This window comes from Quercus lobata, chromosome 3, assembly GCF_001633185.2.
Source record: "Quercus lobata isolate SW786 chromosome 3, ValleyOak3.0 Primary Assembly, whole genome shotgun sequence".
In the NCBI taxonomy this organism is placed as follows: domain Eukaryota; kingdom Viridiplantae; phylum Streptophyta; class Magnoliopsida; order Fagales; family Fagaceae; genus Quercus; species Quercus lobata.
In genome coordinates this window covers 2,398,277-2,410,733 of record NC_044906.1, presented here as the reverse complement: position 1 = coordinate 2,410,733, position 12,457 = coordinate 2,398,277, and the positions used below count along the sequence as shown (strand labels likewise).

Below are 12,457 nucleotides of genomic sequence, written 5' to 3'. Positions count from 1 at the left end.
ATGCAGCTGCCACAGCCTCAGAATGGGGTTTGTTTAAATGGATGTATGACAATGGTGCAACTCCATTGCTCGACGTATATGGCGATGCAAGTTCTGATATGGTCGACTTTCATGTGTCCACCTTCTTCCAAGCCCTTGGTTCCAAGAAGAACTACCTTCGTATTCAGGTATAAAACGATCACAATTATTCATTTTTGATAATTCAGGTATAAAATGATCACAATTATTCATTTTTGATAGTAAAAAAAGGATTTGAAACCTTGGTAACTGTTGTTTATTATAAGGCCAAAACTGTTTATTTTTAGTATAGGCAAGATTTGAACATGAGTTTTTAATTCCACAATGACAGACTATACAATTGACTTAATTGGAACCTACTATTGATCACATTTATTAAATCCATTTGTGAACATAATCTATATGTAAATTATTAACAATTTCTTGGTTAAATATGAACCATAGGATGACACATTAACAGGAGATGCCGCATCAGTTGATATTGCCACCCCGGAGAATCTGCAAAAGCTTGTGGAGATTGGAGAGGCGCTATTGAAGAAATCAGTGTCAAGAGTGAATTTGGATACTGGCAGGTTTGAGAAAATTGAGGGCGAGGGTACTAATGAAGAAGGTCTTACCTATTTCGCCAAATTGCTTGTTGAAGAACACAAGACCCGACAAAAAAAATGAAAGCACTCGAAGTCTCTCCTTTTGATCTAAAATATTTGGATTGGATGCTTTAATAAGAGTATTAATTAGAACTTTATTTGTGTGAGTTTGAACAAGCTAGAGAGGGGATGTTCAAGAGTCTCACATTGATTAGGCGTTGGCATTGGTTTGATTATATGGTACTAGTCTACCTCCTAAGTATTTCAGTTATGGCTTGGATTCTTTGGTGAGATTATTATTACAAATATTATAGATATGGGGCTTTCATAATGTCTTGTCCTATTCATTTTCTGAAAGAATAGAGGGAAATTTTGAAATATTGGTTTTTATTTATCCTTAAAAAAAAAATCAGTTATCATTTTATAATTTTTGAGACATTTTTTGGTACAATTTTGGAGGCCTTTTATTCATGTAAATTTAGATTTTTGGGGTAGGGGGCCTTAGTCCTAGACTTAAGTGGCCTAGACCTAGAGTAAACTCTATTTAAACTTTACTCTTTTAATAGCCAGTTTAAAAAGCTCACAAGTCATGAAATCCTAAAAACAAAAAGCTCGTAAGGAAGAATAATCTTATAATTTGTCTAGTTGACACTTCTTGGTGTTTCCAATAGATTCAAAGTTCATATCCTCTCCCTCTAATTATAACTACCGAAAATATAAAAAGTTTGATGAATAACTTGTGCAAATACAATTCAACTTTGATACTATTTTTTTGGTAAAGGACAGAATAAAGTTCCAAGCTATACCAATGGCCAAACTTATCACTTTTAACAGTTGCCATCCCTTTTTCAGGAGCCAAAAGTAGTAAAAATAACGGACAAAGAAAAAAGAATAAAACTTTTTAAGGATATAAAAAGAGAACAGGTTGCGATATGAATCTTATGATTTCCAAGCCATTTAAGTCCGTGGGAGTTGCTTTAGTCGAATGACTCGAATCTAAAGGTAAAATCTATATCTAGCGTTCTGGTTGCTTTTGTACCACTTCCGATTAAGCAATCAGAGCATGTTTCACGTTCTACTACTCTGCGTGGGCTCGACCATGACAGGGAAGATTCGAAGCTCTATGTTGTCAACTTCACACGTGAAGTAGCAAACATGGAAGTCTATTAAGTTGTTAACATCTATCTTCCCATTGGTACCGATCAACCGTCATAAAAGCCACGGAACTCTGCTGTCATCAACTGATCAACATCAAGTCTTTGTGAAGTATTTCTCTTGTGATAAATATTCGAAGTTAAATTAAAGTTGTTCCATGCATGAATGATTGGTGATATTCTTAACTAGTAGGCAACATTATTAAAAGTGATATTCTTGATCAATTTGTTGAAAGACACTTCAATAGCAAACTCCTTTTGAATGGAAATAGTTACCCACAATGATGGACCCATGATTTGATTTGAGAGACACGTAACTGACGTAAGTATGCATGTTCATTTGAATATATATATATATATATATATATATATATAGCATTTGAGACCAATTTGAAAAATTAAAAACTATTTATTTGAAAACTAAGTCATGTGTGTGTTTGTTTCTAAAAAAAAATAAAAAATAAAAAAAGAAGTCATATTTTAATGTAAGAAAATCCATAAAAAGATAATATATTCATTATATTGTGATTATCTACTAAGGTTTCTATCACATAAATTTTTTTTTTTTTTTAAGTCAAAACTCAAGTTATGAATTGAATTTTTTTACTAATTAAGAAATATACTACAATCTATGTAAATATATATATATATATATATATAAATGTGGGGCCCAAATCTGCGGTCCCAGCCCACCTTGTATTAAGGGCCCAAAGCCCAGGCCGAGGAGTCCTACTACCCAGGACGTATGGTGAAAATCCCTTAAAAGCCCAAGAATGTGGCCGAGGAGGATCTCACGGGCAACGTCCCACGAAACGCTTGAGGAAAAGGACAAACTCAGTACAGCAGTACAAGCGAGAAAGCTACCAACACCATAACGTGGAGCCCAGCGCCTGGCAAGCCCATACTCCATACCATGCTATCCAGTTTTTCCCCAACCACTCTGACGTACGGATTGATAGGACGAGTAACTGCCCCAAAAAAGGAGAAACTGACACGTAGATGAAAAACGGGAAGGAAATACCAGTATAAAAGGGAGGGAGAGCTAAAACGAAAGGGGGAAGATCCTATAAAGGAAAAAGGAGGAGAATGGTGAGAATGAAACGCTTTTCGGACTAATTCCGAGGAGTCAAACCTTCCAAACCACATCCGTGTAAGGCTTAACTATATAAGCCAAACCCGCTTTCGCATGGGCTTCCATGAAAGTCATGACTAAACCGCCATCCAACGACCAAGGTCCGGCCTTTCCAAATCCACTCTCTACAAATCGTATTGTTCGGGCCCTTTACATACGAGCCCAACGTCATCCTTGGGTCGTTGAAAATCGTGTCTTTACAATAAACATTTGTTATATAACTATTTCCGTACTCAATTGTTTATACACATTTTTATGGAGGATAAATGATTGCAAAAATAAAAAATTTAAAATTGAGACTCTATTATCTTTTTTTAAAGGTAACAATAGTATTATAATTAAGTTCTAAACCATAATTTACATTGATAAAATATGTTTCTTTTTATTTCTTTTTGATAAAATTTAACGCAGCAGAAGGAATAGCTTATTAACTATATCAACAAGAAAATTTCACAAAAGAAAAAACCAAAGTCCAATTATACTATAAGTCAAGTAAGGAGGGGGTTGTAAACTTGAAACAACTAATAAGTATAAGTTACGGCTCATCCCAAAAAATAAAAATAAAAGAGGCTCATTAATGTAAGAACATCTCCATGAACTTGTACATTACCATATTTTTCTTAGTATGATTAGGGAATTCACAAATACAACAAATTTATTGTATTATCCATTCTCCCTTGGCTATCAAATGATGTAACACGTCAACTTTCCAACAATATATATGCTAGATATGTTCTATTGTACAAAAATTCAAGAAAAATTCTTGTGTCACACCAAAAGGCACAACATTGGCCACAACTCACCCATATGACGAACTGTGGTTGGTAAAGGAGTGATGGTAGGTCCATGTGAGGACACCCTTCTACCAACCACAACTCGCCACATGAGCAAGTTGTGGCCAATGTTCTGCCTTTTGGTGTGGCACAAAAATTACTCAAAATTCAATGATGTAGTTGTCAGAATTATTTAAAGAATCATTTTGATTTCTTTTTGCTCTTAAGTGCCAAACTACATTTCCCTTACTATGTACTTTAATAACATGGGTGAAATTTGTGTCCAGTGCCATTTTGCACTAGGCATGATACAATTCGGATACGTACCTAATTTTGGATACTGCATTACAATGTGTTTAGTGCAAAAAAACATTGGACATAAGCCAAATCCAATAACACATGCATAGATCACAAGAAAGATGTATAGACTTAAAAAAGAAATAAAATATAAATTGTCCTAAAATTATCATTTTTTTAATCTAATATAAAAATCTTATTCTAAGATAATTTAAGTGTATGTGTAAAGCTCTCTCTCACATACTTGAATTTTAGCCTTTACCCCCCACTCCATAAGTATTTGTATTTATGGAATGATTATAACGCCAGGTGTGTTAATAATAAGATTATCAATATTATATCTTGAAAATATGTGACGCGTTAATGGGAGGTGCTATGTCAGTTGATATTAATTCCACCAAAAATTTGCAAAGGCTTGTAAAATGAAGCCAATGTCAAATGTGCATTTAGGTACTGGTAGATTTGAGGAAATTGAGGGCGAAGGTATTAATGAAGAAGCTCTTGCCTGCTTCACCAAACAAATTGTGGAATTAATGGAAGCTCCGGAAAGAACAATGAAACTAACTCCAGCTCCGGAAAGAACAATGAAACTAACTCCAAGAATATAAATTAATCTGATTAACTATACACTTTTAGAGCTTTCTGATCATATTTCGTCCTATTCTAAAGACCAAGGAGTCACAGTATGGTCAGCTCTTAGCATCAAATTAAGTTTCCTGAATCCAACCATTTGCCAACCAAACAAAGCAAGGAAATTTCTAGTTGAACTTAAAAACCAAATTACGTAGGTGTTCCGTCACAGCCCCCAAGGAAGCGACCATATGATAGGGATGCAAGACATAACAGCCGGCAAACTTTACTAGCTGCCAAGTGCCAACACAAGCTGCACAGCTTGCAATTGCATGCAAAACCAACAGACATGTATGTGGACATCTCATGTAGAGACTCGGTAAAAACAAAGCCATTCTAGGAACCTCAAATGAACTCATCCAAGCACGCAAAAAAAATTTTAAAACGAAAGCTGGATTGGAAATCTCATCCAAACAAAATGTTACACATTAAAATACAAGAAAGTTAAACATATAAATATATGGTAAAGAAAAGCCTCCCAAAAGTTTCCCATTTATGCAAAAGAGCAAATGGAGTCATATGGTGAAGAAAGAATAGAGAATCAAATTAATCAATCACACAAACCAAGAGACCCACGAGAAAGATCTGGCAGCACATTAGAGGCTAAGATGGCTGCACTGACTAAGACGAAGGAAGAACTGAAAAGAGCCAAGGACAACGCCATGCAGTCATGGCTAGACTCCAAGCCTCTCATTGATGAGCTTGAAAGACTGAAATCCAACCTTGAAAGTGCCAAAAATGAATCTACAACGTCAAATATTGTTATCTCAGAGCTTGACTCACACCTAGGGAGCACCAACACATCCATTAGAACCAAAAAGGAAGAAAAGCACAAGGCAACAAAGATGATCAATGAAATAAGCCAGGCTTTGGATCGAACACGTGAAAAGATTAAGAGGCTCAAGTTGGATATGGAAGAAGAGCAACAAGCAAGGTTAAAGCTGAAACAAGTCCTGAGTGTAAAGAAGCAAACTCTTCAGACATTGCAACTCATGCTTCAAGCTACACAATTAGAGTCAGAAGCATTGGGATCATCTGCAGCTGAAGCACTTCACTATATTGAATGTTCAGAAAAGGATGATACCATTGTCCATCTCAGTCATGAAGAATACTATGCCTTAAAAAGAAGAGCTGAAGAAGAAACAACACTTGCAGATTGGCATATTTCCGTGTCCATGGAACAGAAGCTTGCTGCTGAGGCAAGACAGAACTTAGCTTTAACAAGAATGAAAGATTTCAACTCACAGAGCAAATTGCAAAGAAGGGGACTCAACGAGGAAAAGAAAATAAGGGATGGATTCACAAAGAGGAAGGCAGAAGAACAAGTTCCAAGTATCAAAGTGGGAGCTTCAGTCAACAACAGACGGAATACTTCCCCTAAAGCTCGAGCCAAACTAACTAAATCTGATCAGGGGAAACCACCACAACAGTTCGGAAGATCAAGAAGTAAAAATAGATTTAACAATAGAAAGTCAATTAAGAAGAAATTATCAATTTTGCATAAAATAAAAGGCTTTGTACGAAAAATAACAAGATTTTTTGGATGATTCAGATGAATATTGTATGTAGCATTATGGTTCAAGCAAGCAATAATGTGCTATAAGTCTAGTTTGACAAAATCACAAAAATTGGTTCAAGCTAGAGTTTTCTAATTTGTAATTTGTCTCCTCAGAAGATCGGGCAACCCATTCTTGTCCTCCAACAAAGCCTGAAATAGACCAAAGCATCAAGGGTAAGCAAAAAGATTGAATGCAAACAATTTCTAGAAGGCAGATTTCCTATTCTGACAAATTGGCTGAATCTGATTATTCAAACCATCAAAAGATTCAAAACCAGTGCACTGTCACAGAAGTTTTCTAATCCAACGGAAACAGAAAAGAAAGGAAATTCTTGACAGATACAAAGACCTGTCATTTCATGAATAATCAATAATTTGTTTTTGTATTTCATAATATGGCCATATAATCATATGATAATAATCACTAAGGAGCAGAAAATTTGTACCTGACATTTCCTAAAGCCAATCAATATCTGCAAACAAAAAAGCCTGAACCAGCTGACTATATAACCTAACAAATGCCCATCAATTCAAAGCCAAACCTTCCAGACAAAAGGGAGACTGTACATCAGAAAAAACAAATGGGAAGTTACTCTCAAAATTAAAAAATGAAGAGCGATTTTCACCAAAATGTGTTTAGCATACCAGATTGTGGCCAGAACTCTATTGGAACATTCTAGAGTAAGCTTTCTTTTCCTGATCACGTCTATCAGCAATCTGTAACCATTATGAGCTTTCAAAACTATGTCCAATTGGAAATTTGTAAAGAAAGAAAACACAATGAACCATTACTAAAGTCACATCTAAACAATACAAAATGTGAAGTTCATTTACCTTCTTCCGTGCAGCAGCAAGCTCTTTCTTTATTCCTCCTGAAAAATGGAAAATAAGATGTACGGTCAAGAATTTACCCACCTCCCCCCCCTCTTTTACCACTGCACATCCTTGGTGCGGTGGTCACCCTTGTGAGGTGTTAGGGGCAAGGGCCGGATTTCAAGTCTCTAGGAAGGAGCTTCACACACATATACACTTAGATTAGGCTAAAGTAGAAATTCTATCTTGTATATATATATATATATATATAAATAAATAAATAAAAAGAATTTACCCCTTTTAATAATATCCAATACTGAAAAACTTTTCTTGCTCCAAGTCAAACTTAAAACCTTAAAGCATAACAATTTGTTCATTTGCAAGAGACAATTTGTTCAACAGGAAGAGAAGAAATTAGTCTTCATGTCACTTCTAGCATCAAAATTCTACATTAGAAGACTGCTCATATTAAAGAAAGGAATGTCAACCGTTAAAGTCACTAACCATCATTTGGCTCCAATTCTGACGCCTTCTTGAAGCTTTCAACTGCAGAGTCTATGTCATTTAATGCCATATGTGCCTGAAATTGGCAAGACCATAATACAAATATTAGAAATTACCAGTAAACACACAAAAAGGACCACAATGGTGCAGGCAATATGTTATGACAAGTATGAGCAAGCTTTTGCAAGTAATTGGTAACACAACCTATTTATGACTTGTCAACTACTTATCAACTACTTATTCTAAGTCATTTTAAGTGGAAGGAGTTGTCTTTGAAATTAAAAAAATCCAAAAGTTCAAATACTTCCATCAAGAAAAGGAAGAAAAAACAATAATGAAACCAGTATCATCCCATCATGTACAAAACCACCAAGCAATATAAGGTCTATAGTCTATAGTTCAATTATACTTTTTTTTGTGACAATTTGATAATTACAATGGGAGGGGAGGGATTTGAACCTTGAAACTCCATTGGAAACACTAGAAAGTGCCAATTGAGATATAAGGCTCTTGGATATAATTCAATTATGCATATCAGACTCTTGTATTTAAAACTCAAGCTTATATTCTTGGTGAAAATAAAATAGTTGAAAATGAAACTGACATTAGAAAAAAATCCAATTCCTTAATATCTTGAAACCAACATAATGATACAAGGCCTTCATGGTATAAGCAATAAGATTCCAAGAGGCTTGTAACTCAATTGGCACTTCCTGTTATTTCTAATGAAGAGGTCTAGGGTTCAAATCCCCACCCTCAACTATTGTCGTCTAGTGATTCTGTCCGGTTGGGATACCTGGCTTATATCCCAGCAACCAAAGTTAAATCCCAGCAATGGATTTAATACTTTCCTTTTATCTATCTATCAAAAAAACAGAAAAAAGAACCTGCGGTTAACATGAAACCGAGGTTGCTATATTCATAACCAAAGCATTTATGTATACCTTAAATGTTCTTAATATATATAAAAAAATTCAAAGGTCATTAGAATAAATGCCCTCTTAACTCCACATTTTAGTTGCCATCATCATGCCTTGACCCCAATTGTATAAAGATGTACTATTACTATTAAATGTCAGCTAAATTTCTAAATTTAAGAACGTTCACTGTACTTAAACTTCTTCCAATTCGGATTGCGCATGCAATATGAGTCATTAAATTAATAAATATTATTCTCACTAAAAGTTACTATACTCTATTACATCAAAAGGGGGGCAGGGGATAATTATCAATATCAGATGAAATATAAGAAGAGAGAGAGAGAGAGAGACAGAGGATAAACTAGAAGCAGACACTGACCTGGCCTTGGCGAAACAAAGCTTTCACATTATCTTCCCCATCACGCATTGCAAAGTCTGTGTCCAATAATGCTCCTTTTAGATCTCCTAATTTCAGTTTACAGGCCTAAAAGAAAAATGGAAAACATTAATCAATAATGTAAGGGCAAAAGGGACCTTAGTAATGTAACGAAATTGTAATCCCATAACAAAAATATGAAATCTATGAGGAAAACCAATATAATTAGATATCACCCCATATGTGTGTGTATGCATGGTGTATGTGAATATGCAAGGCAATTGATCTGAAGACTACAGCATCTAGTAGACTGTAGATGGTTAAGATATTAGCCCCTTCACAAAATAGAAAGAGCAAGCGACTAACCATCACTCCAACGGTGAGAAGATAGCAAAATTTGGTTGGAACAATTGTGACAACATGTTACATGCATTCGGACAATAATCAATTGTCTGGTTGTCAACAAAAACAAAAAAGCTTTGACCAAAGCACCATGTAAAAGTAAAATAACAATCTTGATCTTTAACAACAACTGTGTCTATTACTAACACAAAAAATAAGATCAAGCTTGAGATTCATAACCAAGTTAAATGATAGGATCAAACTAAACTAGGGGGGTTGATCAAAGAAATTGCAAAAGATGATAATCAATGGATATTTGAGCTTTCATTAGAGCCTCAAACTCAATTAAAGGATGCAAAATCAAAAACTTTCATTGACAGATGTTCTTCTAAACAAAAAATTCAATCATCAAGCAGGTTATTTATGAATGTCACTATTATATCTTCAATACTAGTGCTCAAGTTCACCAGAAAAAATTATCAAGTAAATAAGTCCATCTTGTCTTAATACAATTTCTGAATTTTTTTAATCAAATAATAAACGATGCTTGATCTTGCCAAGAGCCTTGTAGCTCAATGGCATTGCTTGGTCTCCTTCATGAGAAGAACCAGGACTTGAATCCCCCCTCCCCTACTTGTTGTAACGATTGAACTTTCAAAAAAATAAATGCCTAATATTTCTAGATTATGACTAAAGGATGCACTATAATCAAGTGGAAAATAAGTAAACTTACAGAACTGTTTGTAAATATCTGAGACTTTGTCTTCCGCAAGGAGGAACTCTTCTCTGTGAAGTCACAAAGGTAAACTCATCAGCTGGACAAAGCAAGCAATGCAGCAACTTCAGTAACACATTGTTAAAAGGTGTGATCACAAGGAAAAATAGAAGTTCACCTTCATCAATGTCATCCTTTTCCCAACATACATCCAAGTAGCGCAAAGCTTTACGGTACTTTCTAAGAGCCGTTTTATGGTCTTGCTTCTGCATGTGAAGAAGTCAGGGAAAATCATGTTAACAGAAGAAAAATAACCACTTTTCGAGCAAAAGGAAGCCAAAGATGTATTTTCTGTGATATTTAAATGTATGCACAGATCATTTAGATGGCAAGCATATGTACCACATATTTTACAATTTTCCTTTTTGACCAAACAAAGTGAATATAAATGTCAAGCAGAAACACAATTCGACATCATCTACCTTGTAATACTCATTTCCAAAAATCTTGATGTCCTCTACAGCCTTCATCCACCAAGAAATTTCATCTGGTTTGGTGTCAAGGTCAGCTGGCCAATCCGCATAAGAATCACCGTCTTTAAAGAAGTTAGATATTCCATCATCTGCCCCCTCAGGAATCTCTCCACAATCCACAATTACAACATCTTGAGAAGGAATATCACCCTCTTCAGTAGTAACGTGCTCAGCCGAACGAACCACTCCCATTCCTTTGATTACCCTCCCAAATACAACATGCTTTCCATCTAGATGAGACGTGCGAGTTGTAGTAATAAAGAACTGGGATCCATTGGTGTTAGGTCCCGAGTTAGCCATAGATAGCATTCCTTTTCTCTCATGTTTCAACTCAAAGTTTTCATCTTCAAATTTCAAGCCATAAATCGATTCTCCTCCAGTACCATCCCCAGCGGATATATCTCCACCTTGGATCATAAACCCTTTGATGATGCGATGAAAATGACCCCCCTGCATTGAAGATTTTGCTATATAATTAACAAAAATGACTAAGACTTGCAAAAGACTCAATAGATAACCATATGAACTGCAAAAGTAGAGTACTTTACAACATATCAAAATGAGTTGATTGGCTTCTTAAGTGTTACAAGTAGAGTTTATGCCAGTTTTAATACACTTTTAAGTGTTACAACTGACATCTGCATAAAGATTTACATAAATAAACCCACACTCATACTCAAATCACCACCCCCTGTACTCCAAAAAATAAAATCATGCACAAATAGTTAATCCTTCAACTCCATCTATGTCTATGCTTAGTGTCATACACTTTGTTCACAGAGGTTGGAAGCATAAAATTTAGTCACTCTATTATGAATGGTCAATCCATGGCGGATTCATATCCAACCCCCAAAAATATTGTCAATAGTTAAGGGGCTGTTTGATAGTGTATTTTGAGCAACAGTTTTTAGTATTTAAACAATATTACACATATTTCCACACTTTTTCACACACGCGCATTTTCAACGTTACTAGAACAACATTACCAACAGCCCTAATCCTTCAAAGAAATTTTTTCAAAAAAATAACAATAAATACTGATTACAAATGGAACCACATAAAAATGCATTTGTTCCTTAAAAGTGGTAGATTTCTCGCATTATTATCAGTTATTATTCATATATAAAATACCAAAGATAATGACGTTTAAAAAAAAATAATAAATAGTAAAAAAATTGGTACTGAAATTGAAAATTTTGGTAACACAAAAACGCATGGTACGCACCGACACGGACATGGGTATTCGGTAACACGAGCAATTTTTGAAAAATTATAACATGACAAGGCAGATAGAACACCGTTACGACCCCATATGAAGTTTCCATGCATCCATTCATATCACAAACAGAAACAATGCGTTGTGGTTTAAAACTGCGGAGTAACAGAGTAAAGAAATAAAAGCCAAAGGTTTAAAAAGAAGAAAAAGAGGGGGAGGTGAGGTTTGACCTTGTAGTGAAGAGGAACACCGGTGTGAGGACCAATGCCTTTTTCGCCGGTACAGAGAGCCCTGAAATTCTCGGCGGTTTTGGGAACCACATCCTTGTACAGCTCTATCACTATCCTTCCTTCTACCTCTCCTCCTATGCTTATGTCTAGGTAGCACCGAGGGTTCGCCATTTCTCTGTCTCTCTCTAAAACCCTAAAAGTCCCGCTCTCTTTTTTAATTTTTGAACTCTAGTCTTCGTCGATGATCGCGCGTGCCGCCACACAAGTCACAATAACTATAGTCTCTACCACCGCCGCTCAGTCTATAATACTAATAAATAAGCACCGTACCGTAGTAGAATCTCAAGTCTCAACTACTCTCAGGGGCTATTATTGCTAAGATACGCGGTGGTGCGCATCGTGGCCCCTTTCTGCTTTCTTTATAATTCTTAGCTACCCTGATCTGACGTGCCTAAGTTGTTCGTGTTGTTTGTGTGATCAACCACTAGTGGCCGTATGATTGTCATGTGTCATCCTAATTAGAAACCGACCCCAGCGGATAGTGTAATCTTTTACTAGTCAAAATAAAATAAAACAAAAAATAGATTATAGGGCCTCCTCTAACTCGAAAAAGTAGTGTCACTAATTAAAAATGGGTATTTTTTTTCTAAAAAAACAAA

The 12,457-nt window shown here is 35.4% G+C and overlaps 2 protein-coding genes across 3 annotated transcripts; one reads left to right on the top strand and one right to left on the bottom strand.

Moving 5' to 3' along the window:
- Positions 1-10: 10 nt before the first annotated feature.
- On the top strand, positions 11-983 carry LOC115982668 (patatin-like protein 3). The gene is made up of 2 exons (XM_031105336.1): positions 11-167; positions 463-983. Exons 1-2 carry the CDS (start codon positions 42-44, stop codon positions 685-687), a joined length of 351 nt encoding a protein of 116 aa, XP_030961196.1. The 5' UTR covers positions 11-41; the 3' UTR covers positions 688-983.
- Positions 984-6,105: 5,122 nt separating this feature from the next.
- LOC115982080 (peptidyl-prolyl cis-trans isomerase CYP40-like) lies at positions 6,106-12,186 on the bottom strand. Of its 2 annotated transcripts, none has more exons than XM_031104587.1 (10): positions 11,799-12,186; positions 10,302-10,802; positions 9,998-10,085; positions 9,838-9,890; positions 8,766-8,870; positions 7,467-7,542; positions 6,984-7,021; positions 6,795-6,866; positions 6,596-6,710; positions 6,106-6,299 (listed from the first exon to the last, which is right to left on the bottom strand). In XM_031104587.1, the coding sequence occupies exons 1-8, from the start codon at positions 11,967-11,969 to the stop codon at positions 6,813-6,815; spliced, it is 1,086 nt and encodes a 361-aa protein (XP_030960447.1). In that variant the 5' UTR covers positions 11,970-12,186; the 3' UTR covers positions 6,106-6,299; positions 6,596-6,710; positions 6,795-6,812. The 2 variants fall into 2 exon arrangements, with proteins under 2 accessions (XP_030960447.1, XP_030960448.1); XM_031104588.1 differs by having other exon boundaries at positions 6,139-6,299; positions 6,596-6,691.
- Between the last annotated feature and the right edge of the window lie 271 nt (positions 12,187-12,457).

What these genes read in the sequence shown, in the direction of transcription:
- LOC115982080 (XM_031104587.1), bottom strand. Translation starts at nt 11,969, where the DNA reads ATGGCGAACCCTCGGTGCTACCTAGACATAAGCATAGGAGGAGAGGTA. An exon ending in GTGTTCCTCTTCACTACAAG is followed by an intron (nt 10,803 to 11,798) that starts GTCAAACCTCAC and finishes TCTTCAATGCAG; the next exon opens with GGGGGTCATTTTCATCGCAT. An exon ending in TTGCTGCTGCACGGAAGAAG is followed by an intron (nt 6,867 to 6,983) that starts GTAAATGAACTT and finishes TAATGGTTACAG; the next exon opens with ATTGCTGATAGACGTGATCA.
- LOC115982668 (XM_031105336.1), top strand. Translation starts at nt 42, where the DNA reads ATGTATGACAATGGTGCAACTCCATTGCTCGACGTATATGGCGATGCA. An exon ending in AGAACTACCTTCGTATTCAG is followed by an intron (nt 168 to 462) that starts GTATAAAACGAT and finishes TATGAACCATAG; the next exon opens with GATGACACATTAACAGGAGA.